We start from the raw sequence: 25,657 nt of genomic DNA, 5'->3' as shown, positions 1-25,657 counted from the left end.
ACTAATATGAATTATATTGGTTTAGTAGGAGGAAATAAAACCAAAGGACAAAGGGGAGAGACCTTAATCAGTTTTATTAGATTAGTTTGAGTTAAAATATGCACATATTCTGTGCTGCTTTTAAATTAAAGTTTTTAATATATTTTATAATAATAATTAAATTATTAAATTTAAAATTATGAGTGATCTATTTAAAAATTTTAATCAACTAAAACTAGAAGTTATATAGCTCAAAGGAGTATATAAACCGACTTCATAGGCTAAAGAGTTGAGAAATACAAAACAATGGCAGGAGAAAGCACCCCCCTGGGTTCCATTATTGATCCATGTGAATACCTTCACATCACCATCAATCCCGACGGCACATTAACCCGTAGCCCCGACGCCTTACTAACAGCTCCGCCCAACACCTCCACAGCCACCGCCATCTCCAGGGACATCCCTATCAACCCATCAAACAACACTTGGGCTCGAATCTTCCTACCCAAACAACCCACATCACCCACCAAGCTACCCATTTTACTCTATTTCCACGGCGGAGGCTTTATTATCGGAAGTCCAGATTTGGCCATCTTCCATGAATTCTGCTCCAACATTGCCGGTCAACTCCCTGTTCTCCTCGTATCAGCCGGCTACCGTCTCGCCCCGGAGCATCGGCTGCCGGCAGCTTACGACGATGGCATGGAAGCATTGCATTGGGTCAAAACGGTCCAGGATGATTGGCTGAGAGATCATGGTGATTACTCCAATTGTTTCATTATGGGCTCTAGCGCTGGAGGAAACATGGCATACCATGTAGGATTACGCGCGGCACGGGAAACTGACGATCTTTCACCCTTGAAGATCAAAGGCTTGATATTGCACCAACCCTTTTTTGGTGGGGTCGGAAGGACTGAATCGGAGTTGAGACTAGTGAATGATCCATTTCTCCCTCTCTGTGTCAGCGATTTGATGTGGGAATTGTGTTTGCCGGTGGGTGCCGACCGTGATCATAGTTATTGCAATCCGACGGTGGGGGAAGACAGCTTTGGCGGTTTGGAGGAGATGGAAGGGCTAGGATGGAGGGTGTTGGTTACTGGAAGCGACGGGGATCATATGATAGAGCGACAAAAGGAGTTGGTGAAGATGATGGAGAAGAAGGGAATAAAAGTGGTAGGTCGTTTTGGTGTGGGAGATTTTCATGGCTTTGAATTTTTTGATTCCTCCAAAGCTAACTTATTGTACCTTGCTTTGCAAAACTTCATCTTCTCTCATTCCCTTTCTGTATAAGCTAAACTTATTTTTGTGGGAGGTTTGTATCAAATATTTACCTTTTAATAAATAAATTTCGTTTCCGTTTATATTTGAAATGTGGTTTTTATCTAAATATCACGTAAAAAACAATTATTTCTCAAAATAACACATATTAACATTTAATTTCTGATCTAGCGCTTATTTCTATCATAAAGGTAAGAACATATTTTATAAGAAACACCTTATGCTAATGTGACAGAAGACATGTAACATGATTTAAGTGTTTCACAAGCATATAAGAATACAAGTAGACAAATAATAAAGTAATAAGTAAGATCATTTTTGCAAGTACAGAAAACAAGATCATATAAAAGGTGATATGAATGTAATGTGAAACAAAAGGGAGTAGTATAAAATAGTAATTATAGTAAATATGTAACGGTAAGTGATAAGTCAAAGACAACTGTGAGCTGTCAACAAAATAATTGAGCATGCTAGGTTATTGGGAAATATAGTTTTATTGCCTTACAAATTATTATGGCAATTCTCATTTATCTACTTGTTAATAAGAGATAGTGACGGATCTAAAAAATATTTTTTAAAGTGTGCATATATATATATTAATAACATAAAATTCGTATGGGTGGACACAATAAAATTTCAAGATGGACACCCTTAAGAAAAATGAACTACTAACATAAAAAAATTATATTTCAAGGTGGACACGTACCCACCATAGGCAAAGCCTACATCCACAATTGACAAGAGATCTGACAAGCATGACACAATAATACATGTCTATGTGAATCTCAAATTGATCATCATTGATTTAACCGATCTTTCTAGTCATATGAAATCTTCCCTCATGTCTAAGGAAAATTAATCTTCACTATCTTTCTAATAACAAAAATATGTATCCAATAAAAGAATTCTATAACTTAATTCTTTCAAGATTAAGTAAGTAGATATAATTTATGATTCTCTTCTATGGACCGCTATAAACCAAAATGAAACATAAATATTGGATAAACAACTAGATAAACAAAAATCATCATAAAATATTAGAAGTTTACAAAACCATAGTCCCAAATAACTCAAGTCAGATAAATTTAGTTCATGGTTTGGCGCAAATCATTCAAGATGAAAATTGGGGGTTTCTATTTTTCTCCTAACAATATGTGTTCGTCCTTTTAAAGAGAAGACATTCGCAAAATTTAAATGTACTTTATCTCCTTAAATTAAGAATTCTCTTGATCGGATTTGATTCCTTCATTTCCTCCTTCCTTGGTTTGATTTGATTCCTTAATTCCAAAAAGGAATAATATTCTAGAGGGAAATAATCTATATCTTGCAGAAGACCACCAAAGAGGCTTCTTCTCCACAAATGACATCCTAAAGATGGGGCACAAATAAAATTTTCGAAAATGCATATGCAATATACTAATGCAACTATATCATCGTGAATTCAAACAAATATCCAAACATAAAGATATAAAACATATCCTTTGTACAGAGTTATCAAGGCGCGTTTTATAAAAACACGTTTTGCAAGAAACACATTTTGCAACAAATGTCTTTTTGCTTATCTCAATCAAATTCGACTGAAATGAAAGAAAAAAAAATTCAAAATTTTTTTAAAAAATATATGAATTTTGTCACAAACAAAAAAAATGCACGGTACATATCAAGATCGTGTAATTAACAAGTCAAGTTGGATAACAACTATGTTGTATATTAACCTTATGTTTAATCATTCAATAAATCAATGCTTAAAATATTATATTTAGATACTTGAATATCCACGTATTCAGGGGACAAAATTTAAAAAAAATTGATTGTTAAAATTAAAAAGAATAATAATTAAGTCGCCATAGGTTATAAATCACTAATAATAATAATAATAATAATAATAATAATAATAATAATAATAATAATAATAATAATAATAATAATACATAACAACAATCTGTCAAAATTTACTTTAATCAACATAAAGCGAGTGAAGGGGAAGATGAAGATCCATATGAACAAAAAGAGTAGATTCATTGTAGACCCAACTTACACTGCTATGCTTCTTCGTATAAACTAGGGGGGAAAAAGCGCAATGGCGACAAGCACGACACACCTACAAAACTTAAACCCACCAACATATACCACAAGAATAAATCCAATGATTTTTACACCAAAACTGTCCTCTCCAAACCTAAACTTTAAGACCCAAACTACACGTTTCTTCTCTTCTTTTTTGTCTTTCCTTTGTCCGAAGATCGAAACAACCGAAAACTGTCAACCTAATATTTTCAAGCTGTGCTGAATTGATATGTATCAGACTTCAGAAGGTATAATTGGCTATGAAATTCTATAAAATTTCTAGTATCCTGTTTTGCGGCGTTTCATTCCACTGGAATTAAAAGGATAAACACTGCCGCTTGGACCAGGACTCTCCTCTCTGAAATTTGAGTTTAGCCTTGCCAGTTCACGTAATTGCTGCCTCTTGATAAAATCTTGCAAACTCTTCCTACGTATGCGAATACGAAGTTTAGACGTTAGAAGATGAAGTATTTATTAACAGTTTCAATACAATAAAGCCTGCAACTTGGTAAAAGAAAAGGAGAATGCAGTGCACATTGTTCTGCAGCACAATCATGAGGATGGTACCCTTTGACAGAGGAAAGAGCTCACGCAAGAAAAGGAAGGAAATTTATACTTTACAAATAATGAAGTCTAGAGGCGAATGCCTATATCAAAGTAACCTATGGCTAATGAACTTTCTAGAAAAAGGGATCGAGATTGCGGTACATACCACAGGTTTGAGCAACTCCTCTACGATTTCCTGCACCTGTCTAAGCCTTATATCAACAACGTTAGCAGGCAAATCAGCCTCAATCAAGATGTGAAGTGGATCATTCAGGTGCACGTATCCAGGTCTGCCTCTCAGCTTTTCTTCCTTCAGATGGAAAAGCAAACATGAAAAACTGTTCTGTATTAAATTTAACATCAAAAGAAAACGATTGGGGGGTGTCCTCAGATCCTGCCATCTAGAAATTCATTGCATTTTCCAGCCAGTTTCAGCTGAATCACAATAGAGACATGTAGCCCAAAACTAGAGGCACTAAACCATTACAAAAACAAGAATAGTAGAAACTTAGGTAGCTTTACCTTCTCTGGATCTTTTATTGATCCTTTGCCTCTAATGTATATCCGGCAGCCGGTAGTAGCTTCTACCCGCTTTAATGAATTGCCTCTAGGGCCTAGAAATCTACCGACAAAATTGAACTAAAAATAAAGGAAAAACAGAGTCTAGAGATCAATAAGCATAAAAAGGTTTGTTCATTCAATTGAAATCTCAGAATTTTAATCCAAAGCACTAGCATTTTTCATATAAGGCTTACTGTTGGATATGTATCAACAGGAATCTCAAGATGCAAAATCCTCTTCACTGTGTATGAACTAGGGCTTGCTGGAGCACCTTGCCAGTCCATTGTCACTCCAGGGGGTCCACTGAATCTCTGTCAAAATAAAAAAATCAACCATAGAAAAAAATATAAGATGGGTTAACTCACTCGAGTACTCGACTTTCCAAGAATAACTTCTCGAGACAGCGAACGTATTTACTGGAACTCTTTGCATTTCAAGCACTTCAAAAAGAAAATACCATTCCTGAAACCATAGCATTTTGGACAAGAAACAAACTTGATTATCATCTGTGTTTTAAAAGAGGATCCATGTTTAAATAAAATATTGGAGATTAAACTATTTTTTTGCTAGAGTCATCAAGCAGATGCAAAGAGGATAGATGAAACTCAAATATCCACCATTTAGCAGGAGTGCTTTCATTTAGTGACAATTTGTCCATTTTCCTCGTTCTTATTTCATGAATTGAGCTTAGAAACCAAATTTTTTGGGGAAAAAACAGCATTTTTTCATGTATTTCGTGAACAGATAAATGAAACCTGTAACGTGCCAGATAAGGTATAAAACTAAACTCATTAGCCTTTGGAGATGGTCTGCAATTTTTTTTTTTTGATAGAAGAGTATGCCTCATTAAAAACCCATTTCTAACCCTCCATGTTATGTCAGTAACATGAAAGATCAAGGATGGAGGAAAAGAGTGCCTAGAAAATTTTATTCATAAGAACAATAATACATAGTTAGAGAATAACATACTCCAAAACCTCCAACTGAAGAACATAAGACTTAACTCAAAACACCTTACAACACAGGAAATTACATTTCCTACAAATCAACACAACCAATATAAACCAAGAAATTACCCTATCCCATCTTTAGCTAGTTTATCAGCTTCTCAGTTTGCCGTCCTCAAAATATGCTTAATAATAATATCCTTTCTTGCCAAAAGCGCAACTATATCATTCACCAAGGATAGAAACATAGGGGTGCATAAACCCGAATTCTTGATCCACTTCATAGCATTAGTTGAGTCAGATTCCAGAATAAACCTCTTATTAGGAACAAAACCTAGCTCTTCCATAAGACAAAGCCCCCTCTTAATCGCCAACAACTCTGCCATGATAGGAGGACCTCCCCTACTGCTTCAGAGAACCATTGAAGCAACACACCTCTACTTTCCCGAATCAGACCACCAATACCTCCTTTATCCCAGCCCGATACCATCGCTCCATCAACATTTAACTTTAAGAACCCATCCGGGGAGGAACCCAGCAAAAAGATTGAGAGCAGCCCTGTCGTTGATTTCCCCTCGAATCGGCAAGTTTGAAATCACCTACTAGGGAATCTAAAGGAATAACCACATCGTTGAACCTTGCAACAAACCAGGAAGCTACTCTAAATCGAATAATGAAAAACAGTCTGACCAAATCCAGCTTTCCATTCTAAAAGATAATCTCATTTCTACATTTTCACATTGACCATATCACTGCCCTTGGAATGAATTTCCAGATCGAAGATTTAGGAATAAATCATCCCACAAAATGAAAAAATCAGTGATATGCTTTGGGATCACTAATGACACATTCCAAATTTTCAAAAATGTTGTCCACATGCCCCACACTATCTTACAATGCAGAAATAAATGTGAAACTGAATCCACCTCTCGACCACACAATACACATAGATGATCAACAATCTCTGTTACACATCTCTTCAATAATTCCTCTTTAACCGGCAATCTCTGATGCGTTACTTTCCAAATAAACGTTTCCACCCGTGGAGGTGCAATCCCTACCCAAATATGCTTTTCCCAATTCTCCTGATTCTGCCCAGACCCATCTCGGTCAATGAAAGTGTTAATACAAGATTTCGCTGTAAAGCAACCCTCTCCATTCCCTAACCAAATCCAATAATCATCTACAACAGGATATAGGGAGATATTATTCAACATAGTAAGCAACTGTAACCACTGTTCAATTTTCTAATCAGCCAAATTTCTTCTCATTTGGATGTCCCACACCCACCCTGAGTCATTATTCTCCTCAAACTCTATCACTTTACCCTCTTTATTGTTAGAAAGAACATAAAGTCTAGGGAACATAACTTTCAAGGGAACTTCACCCAACCAAACGTCATTCCAAAACTCCACATATACCCCATTCCCTATCTTCAACCGCATATTCCTTCTAAGACAATCTCCAAAACCATCATTGTTGAAGAAATTTTTAACCACACCTTTCCAAATCCACGATGCACGGCCTGACCAGGAATTCCCCATCATAATGGAATTTGGATCCAAATTATAAACACCACACACCACTCTCTTCCACCAAGACTTCTTTTCTGATACAAACTTCCATACCCATTTCCCTAGCAAAGCTCTGTTCAACAGTGATAAGCTTGGGATCCCTAGACTCCCCAATTTTTTTGGTTTAGTAACCAACTTCCAGTTGAGCCAATGAATTTTTTTCTTATCTGTCGAACCCCCCACATAAATGAAGCCATGATAGAATTCAGTTTTAGTAACACAGAAGCTGGAATTCTAAAAATGGACAGAAAATAGACGAGGAGATAGCAGAGTACTGATTTGGCCAACACCACCCTTACTGCTAACGACAAGGAATTAGCCATCCACCCACTCAATTTCGCATGAAATCTCGCCACTATTGACTCCCACATAGCCGCTGAATTTCTCTTGTGGTAAGCCTAAATATTCTGATGGAAGATATCCTACCGAGCAACCAATATCATTTGCCTAAGTAGCCAACTCTCCATCCTCAACATTAATACCATAAATCTTGCTTTTAACTAGATTTAGCTTCAACCCCACCAAAAGCTCATAAATTAGTAACATTCTTCTAACATTTCTCAAATCACGGATAGATCCTTTACTGAAGATTATAAGATCATCCGCGAATTGTAGATGTGATAACTTAAATGCCCTGTCATTAACTCCTAAATCAAAACCCGAAAACAATCCCCTTTCACAGCTTTAGTCAACAACAAATACAATAACTCAGCAGCCAAATTAAATAGCAAAGGCGAAAGCGAACATCCCCGTCTTAGTCCCCTGGCTGTTTTAAATTTCTCCGTATGTGACCCATTTACCAAAACCGAAATCGAAGCTATTAACATACATTGAAACACCCAAGACCTTCACTTGTCACCAAACCCCATTTTGCTTATTGCTTGCATCAAAATTGACCAATCAACCGATTTTAGAGTTTATTGGTCAATACTAATAAAGCAAGGGAAACCACTTTAAACTTTATTGTCTATATGTGGTCTTTATGATGCCATAGGACAACAATACTTGGATGTTATGGTTCCCCTTGGCAATTTTATTATACATTCATATTATTATGATGGTTAGAAGATATAATCGTAGAGCGAGTTTCAGAGAATTAAAAAGCATAAAGAACTAGTCAGTTTCAGTTTTACCCAAATTGTCAATTTATAGGCATGACACAGATATTGTGCATTTAAATGAAAAGAACTCAAGCAACCAAACAAGAGAGAATGTGGACTATATTTATAGACGTAGACACGCATATACAAAATATACAAAATAAAGATGCTAAAATGAAAATTTTAATAAACAGTTACCTCTTGAGGAAGGCTATTCCAACTGCTTAATCATGTCCCATAAACATTTGACATAAGATTTGAAGAAGCCAGGGGAATGAGGCTTCTATGCCTCATCCGGTCAAAATCACCAAACCCTTGGTTGGACATCATTCCTGAGACCCGAAATATCTCTGCATATGAAGACAATTATATACAAGAAAGGGATGGCATGGCATTATGAAATCGTGTTAGTGCATGAAAGGAGTATATCATTCAAAATAAAATCAGAAAGACATAAAAGGATCACGGTGGATAATGGAAGATTTTAAAGCACAGATGGAACATCAACCATAAGTAAATAAACCAATCTCCGTCTGTTAACCATTTCAAGGCAATACCTATAAAAACTTAGAATCTGATTTCTGAAAACATCCTGAAATATGGAAAGAATATAGAAGGGGAAGAAAAAACTAGCTGTAGATATATAAAATTATCTTCAATGCAAAAAAAAAGGGATGCATAAGCCTATGAAAAACATTTCTTGTCCAAACTAACCAAGATAATTAGCTCCATTCTTACACTCAAATTCAATATTAGAAATATTTTCTGATTAAAATTTAGCAGAAGAACTGGTCTAACAAGTGCTTCTCCTTTTCTATTCTAGCTTTCCAATACTCATACTATCTTCTGAAGGCACAAGTAAAACTCCAACTGCAATAAGTTTTCGAAATCCAAAACTTACGAATCTCTTCAAATGCATCTATGACAAACACACGACATTTAATCAAGAGGGGGAAAGACCACATAAGAACCAATGTAGACCCAAAGCTTGAAATTAGAACAACATCTAATAAGAACAACAACGATCATGAGTGACTTTGTTGTAAACAACTAATTCAAGTATTGAGACACTATCCAGAACACAATGGTGTGGTGAGAGTGATCATGTTTCAGCATATACCATAACAATCAAAGAGAAAAAGCATTAAGAAAAGAAACACATTTGAACATCTCATCACTCAGACTGATCTAACATGGGTAATTTAAAAGCAGAACAAACCCAGAGAGAGAGAGAGAGAGAGAGAAAACCTAGATCCAAGAGTGTGAGAGTAAAGTAGTAACCTTGATTTAGCAGTCGGCTATATATCAGAACAACTTGCAAGAAAGGTCCAAGCTTTTGATACTTTGCCAACAACTCTGATAAGTATTGACTGAGGAGGGCAAAAAAAACCCACCCAAAAACCCAAACAGATCCAAAAAAGGAGAAAAATCAGCAAGAATATGGATGAGAAGAAGGATATGAAGTTAAAATTTTGGCTACCTCTCAACCTCTGGAGTAGTTCTAATTTGAGGAGAAGCAGCTCTTGCAGGTGAGAAGTTGGAATTGTATAGTCCTGACATGTTCTTGCTTTCTAGGATCAATCCCTTGGAGAAATAAAAGAACTAGATTTTGATTAAAAATAAATAAATTATAGTGGTTTTTGGAAAACCATTATAACATTAGTAAAAAAGGGCAAAAGTGTTTGAATAATGCAATGGAAAAAAAATTCTTCATATATTGCAGTCGAACAATTATTTGCTTAAGTAGGGTGATTGTTACAATGACCACCATAGGTCTCCAAGAGCACATGGCGACCTCCATAGGTCTCCAAGAGCACACGACGACCTCTGGAGCAACAACAACGAGGGAAGAGATAAGAGTTGTTGCAACAGAAGAGGGTTTGTCGCAAGGAGCACTTGGCGACTAATGAGGTTATTGTAGCAAACACCCCAGTTTAAAAAATAATTTAGATAGAGCACTATATGGGAAATTTTTTTTCAATGCCCTACATGGGCGAGGAAATCGTAAAAAAGATGTATATACATATAAGAAAAACAACCAATAAAAGTGGGAAAAACTTTCGAGATAATGTTCTCGAAGAAATTAATTCACGAGATAATGCACTCCCCAGATTAATTGCTCAAATAGGGTGAAATCCACAGTGTTGGTCGCAGGTCGCCATGCCATCCGGGCGACCTACTAGGTCGCCATGTCTTCCCGACGAGCTACGAGAGAGATTGCATGTGCCATGCACATCCCAACACGCTGGGCATCCGAGGCCATCCAAGCGAGCTATACGAGGGCATCTGAGCGAGCTATGTGAGGGCATCCGAGCGAGCGAGAAAGGCTAGGTCGCCATGCACGCTGGGCGACATGGTAGGTCGCCATGCATGCTAGGCGACATGGTATCAAATCATTACTAAATCATCAAATCATTAAATATTAAAATCATTATCAAATCATTACTAAATCATTATTATTAAATCATTATTATAATGATTATTATTAAATCATTATTATAATGATTATTATTAAATCATTATTATCATTATTATTAAATCACTATTATAATGATTATTACTAAATCATTATTATAATGATTATTATCAAATCATTACTAAATTATCAAATCATTAAATATTAAAATCATTATTAAATCATTTTTACGGTTAATTGAACCACACGTCCATTCAAATATGTTCAAGTCCTCGAATTATAATTGTCATATCAATTATGTCCCTCTATTTAAAAACTCCGCTCGAATAATTTATCGACAAAAATTACATAAATTCAACTTCAATGTGAAGATATAATAATTTATCACCCTATTAGTATCAAATTATTATTATAATTTCATTATTACTAACAATTACTAAATATTACTATCAAATCATCAAATATTAATAATAATTTAATTATTACTAATCATTACCAAATCATTAAATATTAATAATAATTTCATTATTACTAATCATTACTATCAAATCATTAAATATTAATAATAATTTCATTATTACTAATCATTACTATCAAATCATTAAATATTAATAATAATTTCATTATTACTAATCATTACTAAATAATTATTATAATTTTAAATATAAATTCATTATTAAATCATGATTATCAAATCATTACTAAATCAAATCATATCATTATTACAAATCAAACAAGTGTTCCATGGATGATTATTAATTATGTAACGAAAATGACGTTAATTGAACCACACGTCCATTCAAATCTGTTCAAGTCATCGAATTATAAATCATTACAAAATTAAATCTGGATAAATACATAGAAATACATATATTATCACTAATGATGAGGCCTATATCTTGGTAAATTAGGACAATTGTTTTTTGAATGGCCTTCACCCCTACATAATCCGCATCTCTTTGCTTGACCTCTCTCTAGCATGGAAATCCATACTGGTATGAATACGAGTCGACTCTGGGCCATATTTTACACATTCTGATCTTCCACTTGCACTCTGGGTCATATTTTACACACTTCGCGTATAGGGTTTTCTGGTTGGACTCTGCAACATGGACATCAACATCATTTGATGCAATACTCTTTAATCGCCAGCGTAGCTTCATTTTTTCCTCTGAATTGCACCCCAACTGAAAATTCGCTAGAATTATCGAATGTTTCAGTCATTTGTTACGGAGGTAAATGTGGCATGTCTGGGAATTCAGGTGCCCTCATCGTATCATAGTCTATCTCGTACATATGAGGAGTAACTTCATACGGTGCCGAAACTTCATCAATTGCACATCCACCGAAAATATTTTCATCGTCGCCCAAAATGGGTTCTTCGGTTTCTTCATCTTCGCTTGAATCATCATGAATTTCTCCCCATCGATTTTCAGCATCAATATCAACAACCAATTCTGGTATGTTTCTCGTCTCATACTCTGTTGTTGCAGATGCCCCTCCGACTTCATTTCCACTTTCCAATAGTGCCATAAAACTGTTCGGGAACCTGTATGTCAGCTCCTCAAACTCCCTATATAAAGCCATTTCAGATGGATTTTGAGCCACACCTCTTGATGACCCAGGAACATCACATATGTTACGCACATCAACAAATAACTCAATAACTGCTATATTTATTGACTCATGTAATCCAACCATGGTTCCAATATCATCATCTTCTTCAAGTGGAAGTGCAGCATATCTGACTGGGTTGGGGCATATCATAAACCTACATCTCAAACCATCAACTATAGCTCGAATTTTTCTTTTTATCTTATGCTTCAATTCTATAAATGTGATGTCTTTTTTGAACATCATATTTATTGGTTTTTCAGACTGAAAAACAACTCCGGCCTTATTTTCCATAATCTGTCCATTATAATGGACAATCGTGAAAAAGTTGTTGCTCATTTTCTCTACAAATAAAAAAATAAAAAAATTAGATAAGATAATTTCATAAATCATTAAATAATTAAATATAATATAATATACTATTATATTAACGATCAAATAAAATTTGTTATTTAACTTGATTGATTACTAATATTACTAATAATGATTTAATAATTATTATTAATCTAATGATTTGATATTTAATAATTTAATAATAATATGATTTAGTCATGATTAATAATAATTATTTATTATAAATATTTAATGATTTAGATTTTATACTAATCATTTAGTAATGATTACTAATAATAATGATTAGTTTGATAATATTTTTTATTTTTTTTAAATATAAAACAAATTTGTTAGGCAAAACTGTCGAGATAATGTTTTCGAAAGAATTATTTCACAAGATAATGCGTTGGCCGGATTATTTCATTCAATTAATTTGTACTCATTACTAATTTACACATATAATATAAATTAAACAAAATATTTTTTAAAAATGACACTAAATATTTTTAAACACAATATTTTTAAACGGGAATTAACTCGCACAAATTAGTTTATATAATCTAATATAAACTTACTAACTAATTTACACATACACAACAACAAAAAATGGACAGCAAAAAATAATAAATTATCCGCGTATTTATGCCTTCTTCCTTTCCTTTCTTGTTTCTTTCTTCGAATCAATCTGTATGTGGGCAAATGTTGAGGAATAATGTCATGTACGTGTAAACAAAATATTTCTTTAAGCAACAATAAATTAAACAAATTAATTTTATATAATCTAATATATTATAATATAACTTAAACTAATAAACTATTTCTTTATTATAATATAACTTAGTTAAAATAACAAACTAACAAACTAATTAAGCACTAATTAATTTTTTTATAATATAACTTTAACTTCAACAAACAACCTAATATATATTTAAAGACACTAACAAATTAATTCATTATTTTTTTACATTTAATAACTTAAACTAAGAAACTAATTAACTAATTCTTTAACAAACTAATATAATATATAACTTAAACTAACAAACTAATAATTTATACTAACAAAATAATTAACTAAATTTTAGTTTTACCCTAAACTAACAAACTAATAATTTCATATAATAAACTAAATTAAACAATAAAAAATTACCTCACGAACGATGTTTGAGCCTTTATCTTCTTTTCTTCTTCTTCCTTTTCTTTCTCACGGCAAAATTTATATATGTGCTTCTGCTTCTGCTTCTACCCTAAACCCTCATATCCTTTATATAAAGCAAATGAGCGTTGGAGATCGTCATTAAATTTGACTGTTGAAGAAAATAATATTGAGCGTTGAATCGTGTAATTATTGAGCGTTGAAAGGCTGCAATTCAACAACAATATTTGCTGCATTTAACAGCTAAATTAACGCTGCAATAATGTAGCTATGGATGCAGGAATCTCCCAGCTATGGCATGCAACGCATGCATGAGGGAGTAGAGGGTTAAAGCTTGGTCGTCGGGTGTGCATGGCGACCTACCATGTCGCCCAGCGTGCATAGCGACCTACCAGGGCATCCGGGACTGCATGGCGACCTACCCCAAGAACATTCGACATGCATGAGCCATGCACAGCTCCCACATGCATGCATAGCTCGCCCTGAGTGCATGGCGACCTACTCCTTGGTCCACAGATGCCATGGCGACCTACAGCTTCACTGTAGAATTCACCCTATCTCAACAAATAATATGTCCAAAGCATTATCTCGTGAAATAAAAAGTTCGAGAACATTATCTCGTGGATTTTGCCATAAAAGTGTCAACAGCTGTATTAGAAATTTGCTGAAAGTAAATCTTTATGGTAATTTAATAATTTTATCCAATTTCCATTGATTTTCCTTTTACGATTGCATGCTTATAGGTTAAATAAACGTAAACTCTAATATTGGTATTCGTCTCACGTATTTAGTTTACTTTTGTTTAACCCAAATTCGCCCTCTTAAAATATAAATAAATAAACTGTTGCTTAAAATATTGAATTAAATGAGTTTTTATTTGAAAAGTTATAATTAAGTATTTAAAATTTCATTAATTGTTAAACAGATTGGCGATAATTAATTGAGTTGGCATGGCAATATATGATTAATTAAAATTTATTTTGTTATAAAAATTATTAAAAAATGTTATAAAAATTAAAAATAACAAGTTTTTTAAAATTTTATATAATTTAAAGTTTGTAAAAATATAACAACTTCAATGTACTCTAAAAATTATAAAACAAAATTTTATCATTTTTGTTATACTGCTAATTAGTTTTATTGTTTTGGATCTTTTAATGATTTTATAAAATAGATGTACTTTCGTATGAACTACAAGGTGACTTGAATGATAATTCAACCCAATTTTATAATGTAGACACTTATTTTTTACCTCTTAATTAGTCACGATTAGAGATGAACTTAAGAAAAGTTAGATTTTTAGTCGTCTCAATTTTGATTTGAAAGGTAGAAGTCTTCACTCTTCCCATCTTGTTATACTTTTTATTAAATATTCTCTAACATCTCTTGAGAACATCACTGAAAGAAGAATCTCGAACATCTAATATCCCTCAAGAAGACGCGATCTATTGACATATCTCTAACATGATTTACTAGAGTCGAATTCATCATCATTTGATCGTATCTACTTAGTCTGCTAATCTGGGAGTAGTCATATAACACTACGTCTAACAGTCGCATTAGGAGTCACTTTAAAAACCTATCGAGTAAGACCGAGAAAAATGATGGAATCACATCACCTCTACTTTATTCTTTACTACCTTGTTATAGAGACAAAGAACATTAAACTGACCAACAATCAATCTCTCATCGACTGTGGCTCTCCGTCCAAACCAATAAGTTGAACCGCTTATAGTTGTCGTAACCTAATTATTCCCATCAACAAATAATGCAATGAGCATAAAATACCTCCTTAAAAAAAAGAGAAAACAAATTGAGTGGCCGAAAATGTCTTATAATATACGATTTTAACAAACTTTTTTTGGATTTGCAAAAATAACCAACAAATTCGTAACGCGATTTCGAATTCGCGACGCTAATTCCTAATTCGCGACGTTAATTCCTAATTCGAACCGCGAATTTCGAATTCGTGATGCAAATTTCTAATTCGCAATACGAATCCTGCTACATACAGAGATTTCAAAAGTTATTCAAAAGCGATAAAGCAAAACATGATAAAATAAAAATCATCAAAATTAGTTCTCTTAATATTTGAGATAAAATAAAAATCATCAAAATTAGTTTGAATCCAAGCACAAGTTAGATACTATATCCTAGGCCTAGCTCAATTTGAAGAGTTTTATAAATTATAAATAATAAAATATCCCTTAACAACCGGTTTAGACCATACATCCTTTTTTTTCCCTATAAGCATGAGCCAGAGTAATGTTTTTATGCTAAAAAAGTATAGATATGGTTTTCCTCTTTAACCCAACAGTAAGTAAAAAGGGTTAAAATATAATTTTATTATTTTAAAATTAAAATATTAAGAGAATTAATTTTGATGAATTTTATTTTATCATGTTTTGTTTTATCGTTTTTGGATAACTTCTAAAATCTCTGTAAGTGACAAGATTCGTGTTGTGCGAATTAGAAATTCGCGTCGCGAATTCGAAATCGCGTTGCGAATTTGTTTGTTATTTTTGTAAATCTACAAAAAAATTAGTTAAAATCGCATATTATAAGATATTTTCGGCCCCTCAAATTATTTTCTCTTAAAAAAAAAGGCAAAGCAGACAATATCATCCTCCAAATCTTCTTCTAAAATCTTCCCCGACGTACGTAATTAGTTCTGATCGACGCCTACATAATCAAGCAATAAAACCTTCACGTGCGACCAAACATCTCTCAAAAAACGAGACTGAAAGTGGAATATACTCTTATCATTCAGTTCTGTTTCAACACGCATTGGAAATCGACATAATACTATAGATCACGAGACTTCATGCCCATTGAGATATCTATAAGACCCCAAACTTGATCACTGTTAGATGAGCATGAGATGCCATATTGAGTCACCGAAGGAATAACCAATTTTAAAATCTTTTTTATTCATTTTAAAATCATAATATAGGTCAAATAAAATATATCTATAACAACTATAAAATATTTGTACGTGAAATTATTTGATTTTTTTAGTTTAAATACAAGATAATACAAAAATAGAGTTTATAGATCAAATACATAAATAACATAATATTCAATGCCATTGGATCAATTAATTGTTGATGTAGAGTCTGTTGAAGCGAACATTATAGATGATTACAAGATAGTATATGATTGTAATTTTTTTAACCATCAATAAAACACACACATCTTGCAGATGTAACTACTCGAATCCAAAATCTCTAAAGATAATAACACCCCCTTTAACCACTGAATTCGTTGAATAAATTATATTTGTTGATAATTTTTTAAGAATAAAATCCACCTTTTCGTTATACTTTGTTAGTCCATAGGTTTATCCTCTCAAATGAAAAAAATAATAGACCATTTACATCTTTTTCTACTTTAAATAGAAAAAAGAACAGATGTAGGCAGTGGAATAATTAAAATAGCATGACTGATATAATTTTTTCCCATTTAATATGTTCCCTGCTTTAGTAATTTCTTGCAGTCCTAGCTTGGAATATTCCTAAGCTCAATGGTCAACTGAGACTCAAATCTATGAATAGAACCTCTGCTATACATATAGGTCCATGACAGGCACTCACATTCAACAATGCCATACACTTGGACCGTTGTACATCCTGGGCCTAGAGGCGAGACACGTCTAAGATGTCGGCAAAATTCGACCGTTGTACATCTTGTCAAGCAATTTCCGTGCATCGGGCCTCCTTAGAAGACCTTTGTTATTCGGTAAACCAGTACCTAAACAAACAGGGCAAACCAGTTTCCCCCGGCCTGCTCACAGCAGTAGCCAGAGATGAGTTATATAATGTGTATAATTTACCATTGTTGCGGAAAGCAAAGATAATGATACAAATCTGTGAGAAGTTTAAAAGTAATCCCGAGTTAATTAATCGCAATGTGGAATGATCTCCGGTTCATGGTCAAGGCAAGTAGTGCAGCTAAAAACTTATTTTGTTGATATAGAGAATCAATAAGTAATGCTAGTGGAAGAAGAGTCCATACCGCAACAGTTTGGACATTCTGTAAACTCGTAAACATCCTTAGCACGTTTCCGGTTGAGAGCTTTCCATTTTCCTGTACCACCACACATATCACCTAAATAAGGAACAAATTAACATCTTGTGAATCGGAAAGAGAATTAACAATCGCAGCAGACTCTTAACAACGATGTTCGCAAGCCTCTTCTTCTTTAGAAGAGAATAAAAAGAACAAGTTAACATGTCAGGCAACGAAAAGATAGTTATACGCCATGAATAATGACAAAATCGAACCAGAATATTTGCATACAACGAGAAATTTCCCTAAATGGTCCATATAATTTGAAAAAGGAAGGGTCCCATGACAACAACAAAAAGAAGCACAACCACATCCTGTAGGACAGAGAAAAATAGACCGATCTAACCAGCTTGCTACGTGGACATTACTAATGCATTGAAATCAATAAATGGAGCCGGGACTTTTGCGCTGTTTAAGACTAGTCTTTTTATTATACGATAGTATAAGTAAAGCAGGGCAAAGGACAATCTGAAAGAAGATTATAAGATGCATACATGTGCAGTTCACTTGGTTAGACAAAAGAGTATTAGAAAGAGGTATGAAAGAAATCGCAAAGTGAAACTCACAAAGTACAGCACCACTCCCCGACAATTCCGGCATACGGCCCTTTCATTCCCATCCATAGTAACAGCAAATGCTGCGGAAGCAGAGTTTCTAGAACTGCTGATTAAAGCTAGACTTGAACATAAACATGCAAGACACAAAAGCCGTGATGTTGATAGCTCTTCCGCCTGCAGAAAAGTCGGAACCTGAAATGAAGACCATAAGAAAGGTTGCAAATAATGAATATTCGACCCGATCAAGTACTAATCTGAAGTAACCAAATGATGAAATGAAAGATGTTGTGAGTCGTGACTTTGAAGAGTACGAACAAAATAGATGCCGGAAAAGAAATAAGTGAAACCTTCTTCCTACCAGGTTCTAATGAATCATTTGAAACTCCGGGAGTAGAGCTCTCATTTTCCAAACTGAATCTTATTTGAACTGCAACTGACCTTGAGCTTGCTGTCATTTAAAACACTGGTATTGTTCAAGAAAAACCATAAATACATAAAACTACATGCTTTGGCAGCAAATGGGGCAACACCTCAAATCCAAAGCTAATAGGAAAATCAACATGAATACGGAAAATTTCAAATAAATCTCATTACATAATCCAGGAATTCACAAAAGCTTAATATTATGAAATTACGTGGACTTCTAATCCAACTTTCAGATGCAAAAATGGAGCCATTTTCTATATCCACGCTCATAGCATTGAAAAGCTCCCAATTCACTGGAGAGAAAAAAAAGGAATTTTTTTTTTGAGAAAACTAACATAAAGGGGTAAGGAATCTTCATGGAACAGACCTAGTATCAGGAGGCAGAATTTCGTGTTAGCCGGCAAACTTTAAAATTTTAGGAGAGATGAACTTATAAAAATATATATATAAAATATTTTAGAATTTAAAATTTTCAAAGACAACTATCCCACCCGCACTCATCTGTCCATCCCTAACTATGACAAAATTTCAGAATTTGGATAAAAAGGATTAGCATGAATGTAGAAAACAAAACAACCCATGAATTTAAAATTATCATCATAATTCATAGATGAGATAATAAGGATTACAAAGGACTTGAAACCCATTGAAAGGAAACGATAAGCAATTCAGTGGTGTAAAAGCAACCCATAACACCAATTCTTTACACAACTAAATATATAAAGACAATGAAAGAAAGAACTTACAGTGATATGATGGGGAAGGTTTTAAAGTGAAAGATGGAAGCTGTGGAATTGACGAGTAAGCCATTTAACTCAAACTTTTATCTTTTTCTTTTGTTTTTTTTTTTCCTGTGAAAAGTCCAGGAATACTATCTATATCCAAAACGCCCATTTCTCGCCAACCAAAGCCCCTTTAAAACAAAGAATAGATATTTTTTTAAGTTAGAAAAGAGATTAGATTCTCTGGTTTACGGTTTCACTTTCCATCTCATCACAAGCCTTACTACGTGGCATGGTCCAAATTGCTAATCTGAGTAACAGAGTAAGCTTCTTCTTAGGATTGGTTGAATGAAGTTTATAAATGAAATTAATATATGTACTTTAAATTTTATAAAAATATTTATATAATTTTTATTTTATTAAATTAATTTATTTTTACTTTATATATTTATTTATATTTATCATATTTTTACATCGTCTACCTACACAGTTAACTAATACACTATTCCCTAAAGGATTAATAGTTATGATCGATGGTTCTAAAGTTGATTCATATTCTTTAATTAATAGAGTGCATATGTATGAATGAGCAGATTCAGGGTCCATGGATACAATGACAAGTCTATTAAACAATTCAAAAGTATATGCAATCACATCATCTTCTTCACGAGCATGAACATTATACACAGGAGTCGGACTATCTAAATCCCGACAGGTTATTATAGCTGACTATCCTCTCCATCATACAAAAGTACTAGACTGAGCTCTAGTAGGTCCTCGACCTTTTTTAGACTGCAATGAAGTATAAATCTTCTGGGATGAACCTAAACTCTATCAGGATTATTAGGGTAATCCCTAAAGAAATGACTCTGCATGTAATAAGTTTGTGGCCTTCACCAGGATGGTCTCTCTCGTTATAGGGATGGAGGTGTAGCATCCATCTATTGCTTAGCATCCATCTAGCAATAGAGGATCTTCAGGTATCTCTATCTCACTTGGAAAGGCATAACATGAAACAAAACAAAACCCAAATAGAGAAGGAATTTTCTTATTACAAACTAAGATTACAACTACACCACAACAGGCATATGAAGTTGGCTCGTTTCAACAAAACACAACACACCCTACTCGCTATAACAGACTATTAAAAACATCATCTAAAAACTATTACAGCTGCCCTACTATGGGGACATTATTATTACCTAAGAACACAACACATCCAGAAAAACACCCGCTACCCCAATTCCTCCTGTTACACATTCCGGGACCATTACAGCATAAACATAAAGAGAAGTTGCATACGGCTTCTTTATGTTTGTTGCCCCGAATGCACCCAAGGGACACTCTCCCTTTTTCGAGACCTTAGAGCTTCACTTCTCTGTCAAAGATCCAACTGAATGCCATGCTGGGCCCTTCCTTTGCCCTTTCTTGTGCTCTCTCCTCCAGCTTTCTAATTCTTGACGGAAGAGCGCACACGTAGTCCTGTGCTTTACGTCCCTCTGGTGAAAGCCCAGTTAGCTCCTCCACCTTCCATCGGTTCACAAAGAACTCCACTATATCAACGTAGTCCTTGGCGGTGTAAACCCCGATCCTTTGGGCGACGGCCGAGTAGTGGTCGAATAGGTTGTAATCTCGGCCATCGTAGATGAATTCGGCAGGCATGGTGATTTTCTTCTTCATCATGTCAGCCAATGCCCGGACTGTTTCATCAGGATCGATCTCAAAGAGCTTTTCGACGATTTTGGTATAGGCTGTCTCATGGCGTTTCTCATCCGAGGCAATGCTACCGCAAATATGAGCCAAGTTAATATCCCCATAGTCCTTGGCAAGCCTGCCGGTATTACCGTGGGAGATAAAAGTCGCCCTCTCTTGGAATGAAGTGTATATGAATCCTCGATAAGGACTATTCTCCGTATGTGGGTCCTATAAATATACAGGAGAACGAGTTTAGTCTAGCAAAATATGACATCTTGCATATGCATGTAAAGAAATGTGATTATTCTTACCATTCCTGATCCGATCAAATACTGGATTGTCTTCTCAATTTGCCTCATGTCCACTCTTCCAGACAGATAGAGATACTTATTAAGCAGATCACCGTGCCGATTTTCTTCGGCAGTCCATGCCCTGGTCCAAATGGCCCAAGGGCTAAGGCTAGCACCGGTTTCATCGCGAGTTCCATCCAAGGTATTAAGCATTGTCTGATACGTAGAAAGGGCTTCCTCCGTGATCATATCACCGACCAGAACGACAAAGTAATCGTCTGGAATCTCCTTTGCCCTTTCCCTGAGCTCGTTGACTTGTTCATAAAAACCATCGGAATTAGGATCCGGGAGAAAGTCGGCGGGCTGCCAACATTTCTCTACTGGTTTCAAGTGAGACAATATGTTGTTCTCAGCCCACCCCTCCAGAGATTTGAATATCTCAACCTTATGAGGCGGCATGGAGTGGGTGATCTGAGCAGGCACCTCCCTTGGAGGCGCAAAAGGCTTTTTCAGATTCCCAACATCTCTGCATTCAGTAAAAACATAATCAACTTCCACGCATCTCTGGAACAAACAATATATCACAGATTTTAAACCCACAAATCTCTTCTTTTCAATATTCATTCAGATAAGACATCATACAAGAAAAAGGTCTCGAAGAACTAAGTTAGTTAGACAAAATAACAAAAACCCGGATTCAAATCAGATTGAACTAAAAGGAAAGATCCGTGATCTAAGGAGAAATCGATCAAGTGAGTTTATAGTCAAGGGAAAAGAAAAAGAAAGAAGAGACATACTTGGAGCCAGAAGGAATGGTAGAGACCATACAAAACTTGGGAGATCTGAGGGCGGATTTAGGTGTAAGAGCATGGCAAGGTAGTTTCTGAGATATCGAGGAAATGGTACTGAGATTCAGAGCCATCTTTGCTTTGATCACTCCCGATTTGGATTTTGGACTGCTTTTTAACCTAATGACTCCTTGCCAACGAGAGTGAAAAGAATGATCACTCCAGGGATTCTTTATTAGTACCACTTTTGACACATTAGCCCTCACTTTGCTTTTAATTACTGATTTGTCCCCATGTTTCTTTCTTTCAAAATAATTCTTAACCAACAAAAAGAAAAAACCTTAAAATATAGAGAAAATAACTTGATTAACCAAAAATATTTTATAATATACGATTTTAATTAATATTTTTTGGATTTGTCAACCAACTAAATCGCAATGCGATCGATAATTCGCAACGCGATCTCCGGTATCGCAAATCAGTTTTCAGATTCGCAACGCGAACTTCGACTATCGCAATGCGAACTTCGACTATCGCAATGTGAATATGTAAATCGCAATAGTGTTTCCACGACCACGACCCGAGACGAGACGGACGGCGGCGGCAGCGGCGCGCGAGAGTCCCCCTTGTTCTCTATCACTTAACAAGAAAGTGGGAAAGCCAAGCCTTAAATATAATTCCCAATAGTGTTTCCAATACTATGTGAGATTGAGCATTACCAACACTTGTTTCCAATACAATGTGATTATTCAGGAAACAATTAACAATCATGCACCTTAAAACAACCGAATCAGCAACCAATTGCATTAGTATTATACGATTAAATATGTCATAATTAAAAGTCAATCTACAATCAATCGGGATTATTGCAATTTTAAGCAAAGCATTCAAAAATAATATCACTATTTAAGGCTCAATCCCACATAGTATTGGGAACAAGTGTTGGTAATGCTCAATCCCACATAGTATTGGAAACACTATTGGGAATGATATTTAAGGCTTGGCTTTCCCACTTCCTTGTTGAGTGATAGAGAACAAGGGGGACTCTCGCGCGCCGCCGCCGTCGTCTCGTCTCGTCTCGTCTCGGGTCGGGTCGTGGTCGTATAGCGATTTACATATTCGCATTGCGATAGTCCAAGTTCGCATTGCGATAGTCGAAGTTCGCGTTGCGAATCTGGAAACTGATTTGCGACACCGGAGATCGCGTTGCGAATTATCGATCGCATTGCGATTTAGTTGGTCATTTTGGCAAATCCAAAAAAAAGTTTGTTAAAATCGTATATTATAAGGCATTTTTGGTCACTGAGGTTATTTTCTCTAAAATATATAATCTTATAAAATAATAATTTAATTAAAGTCTAAATATTATTGTTTTTTTTCTTTTTTAGTGCAGAGAAGACTGGTACTGGGACCGCTATTGTTTATTTGTTTTCAATTCAATGCAATGAGAATATATTAATTAATAACCTTATAAAATTAAATCATTTATACTAATACTACCATATAATTTTAATAAGAAAAAGCTAAAATTGATATTTTTATTTAATATACTTTTACATATGATCATAAAATACTATTTTATTGATCATTTGAATATTTTTATTATATTTTTTCAAGTATTTTATTATTTTTTTTATTCATTTAGGATGAATACAAGTGTATCTATTCAAATATGATTTTCAGTCATTTGACATTGAACGTTTATATCCCTACATTCATAGTGCTCGAACCCGGGACCTCAAAGAATAACAATAACTTCTTTATCACCGAGGTTTGTACTTCAAATATTTTATTTAAATAAATTCAGTAGAAAAAAAATAAAATTTCTGTAAATCTTAACAAAAACTATTTAAGGTGACAATTAAATATTATTTGATAATTATATGTATGAAATATATTATGTAAAAGTGTCAATTTAATTTATTATAAAAGTTATTTAATATTTTTATTGTTATAAGTAATTTAATTTATTAATAATAAAAGTTAAATGTTGTAATTTGGCTGAATTAAAATTTTGTAATTTCAATAAGAGTTAATATTAATTTTGTTAAACTATAATGAAAACTATCCTATACAGTGTGTTCTGTCAATTTATTAAAATTTAATAATATGTTTTACTGTATAAAAACAATGTTTGATTAATGATGAACTTAATTAATATAATTAAACTCATCAAGTGATTTTAGTGATTTAAGAGAGTATTGTTCTTTTTAGATATTTCGAGTTCGAGTAGATATATTACATGATGTATATGTGTTGTCTTATAATTTTGAAATATTATGATTAGATACTGACTTGTAATCATCTTGTATTATTTAAAAATGATATAATTATTTTTGATTAAAAAATTAAGAAATAAGAAAAATTTAAACATCATAATATCTTTAAAAAATCTAAGTAATAATAAATACATGTTAATGGAGTTATATACGTTAAAACAAATAATAAGTGAATCTATTATTGCTTAGTTTTGAAGAAATGAATTGGAGTTTTCAATAAAATATTTAAATTACAATGTTATTTAAAAATAATATAAATATTTGGAAATATTTAAATCTATAAAAGGTAATAATATATATATATATATATATAAATTTATAATATTTTAAATATAGAATAATGTGAATCTATAATCGACATATAATTTTCTTCTGTAAATTAAATTATCATGAAAATGTATCAAATGTGAAACGTTAATAAAACATGATAACATGTACACATCTACAAACTATTAAGATATATGTACAACTAGAAAGATGCACAAATAATACGTTATGTTGAAACATTAAATAACAATTTAATCAAAAAAAACTAAATAATAATTAATATTTTTTTATAAAAACTTTTATATTTTAATATAGTCTTTAAATGAATTGAAAACCACTCATTTAAAGATTTAATTCACTATTCGTGTTTAATATAATTTTTTTAGAAATTAACCTAAAATATTTTAAAAAAATGTATATGAATTAAACTAATTAAGTGATTTCAGTAATTAAAGATGATATTGTTTTTTTCTGTAGATGTTAATTTAAAAAAAACTGTATTTATAAATATATGTTGTTAATGATTAATTTTTTAAATAAATATTATCCTATAATTATTTTATAATATTAAGAAAACGTGTTCGACCGTAGAGCAAAAATAGGATCTTTATTTAAAAATGGAGGCTTCTAGGGAGGGTATATATGGAATTAATGATATTACAGCTTTTTGAGAGCACGAGAATCTTTTGGTCGTGGGAACTCTTCTCGTTAGTATCGAAAACAAATATCAGTTATTCGAAAATTTTACAAAGCGTATGGTATACTTATTATAATGCACTGAAATCTGTTTAGTAATTATATAGACATGATTATTTTTTAAAATATAGTACTTAGATGATGTGAAATATTTTTATTATTCATTTTTTTATAAATATATTTAAAATATGTTTGATATAATTTGAATATTATTTATAAAATTATTTTTACTAATAATGTATTAAATTATATATATATTCAAACAACTAGTACTATTTAAAAAAAGTTTTGACAGCATATA

The 25,657-nt window shown here is 33.4% G+C and overlaps 2 protein-coding genes, 1 long non-coding RNA gene and 2 pseudogenes across 3 annotated transcripts; 2 read left to right on the top strand and 3 right to left on the bottom strand.

Annotated features, from left to right (window-relative positions):
- Nucleotides 1–270: 270 nt before the first annotated feature.
- Nucleotides 271–1,340, top strand: LOC120197828 (probable carboxylesterase 120). Its single transcript, XM_039199227.1, has one exon. It carries the CDS (start codon nucleotides 286–288, stop codon nucleotides 1,267–1,269), a length of 984 nt encoding a protein of 327 aa, XP_039055158.1. The 5' UTR covers nucleotides 271–285; the 3' UTR covers nucleotides 1,270–1,340.
- Nucleotides 1,341–4,046: 2,706 nt separating this feature from the next.
- LOC120198209 lies at nucleotides 4,047–9,684 on the bottom strand (annotated as a pseudogene).
- Nucleotides 8,466–17,707, top strand: LOC120198211. Its single transcript, XR_005523341.1, has 3 exons — nucleotides 8,466–8,475; nucleotides 15,886–15,888; nucleotides 17,519–17,707. It is a non-coding gene; the product is annotated as an uncharacterized LOC120198211 (long non-coding RNA).
- Nucleotides 17,063–19,429, bottom strand: LOC120198210 (annotated as a pseudogene).
- A 944-nt stretch (nucleotides 19,430–20,373) lies between these two features.
- LOC120198632 (stearoyl-[acyl-carrier-protein] 9-desaturase, chloroplastic-like) lies at nucleotides 20,374–22,303 on the bottom strand. The gene is made up of 3 exons (XM_039199938.1): nucleotides 22,124–22,303; nucleotides 21,348–21,852; nucleotides 20,374–21,264 (listed from the first exon to the last, which is right to left on the bottom strand). Exons 1-3 carry the CDS (start codon nucleotides 22,246–22,248, stop codon nucleotides 20,704–20,706), a joined length of 1,191 nt encoding a protein of 396 aa, XP_039055869.1. The 5' UTR covers nucleotides 22,249–22,303; the 3' UTR covers nucleotides 20,374–20,703.
- Between the last annotated feature and the right edge of the window lie 3,354 nt (nucleotides 22,304–25,657).

Source organism: Hibiscus syriacus, unplaced genomic scaffold (assembly GCF_006381635.1).
Source record: "Hibiscus syriacus cultivar Baekdansim isolate YM2019G1 unplaced genomic scaffold, ASM638163v2 tig00117056_pilon, whole genome shotgun sequence".
Lineage (NCBI taxonomy): Eukaryota > Viridiplantae > Streptophyta > Magnoliopsida > Malvales > Malvaceae > Hibiscus > Hibiscus syriacus.
This window is presented reverse-complemented; position numbering and strand designations above follow the sequence as displayed.

What these genes read in the sequence shown, in the direction of transcription:
- LOC120197828 (XM_039199227.1), top strand. Translation starts at nt 286, where the DNA reads ATGGCAGGAGAAAGCACCCCCCTGGGTTCCATTATTGATCCATGTGAA.
- LOC120198632 (XM_039199938.1), bottom strand. Translation starts at nt 22,248, where the DNA reads ATGGCTCTGAATCTCAGTACCATTTCCTCGATATCTCAGAAACTACCT. An exon ending in ACCATTCCTTCTGGCTCCAA is followed by an intron (nt 21,853 to 22,123) that starts GTATGTCTCTTC and finishes TACTGAATGCAG; the next exon opens with AGATGTTGGGAATCTGAAAA. An exon ending in ATTTGATCGGATCAGGAATG is followed by an intron (nt 21,265 to 21,347) that starts GTAAGAATAATC and finishes GTATATTTATAG; the next exon opens with GACCCACATACGGAGAATAG.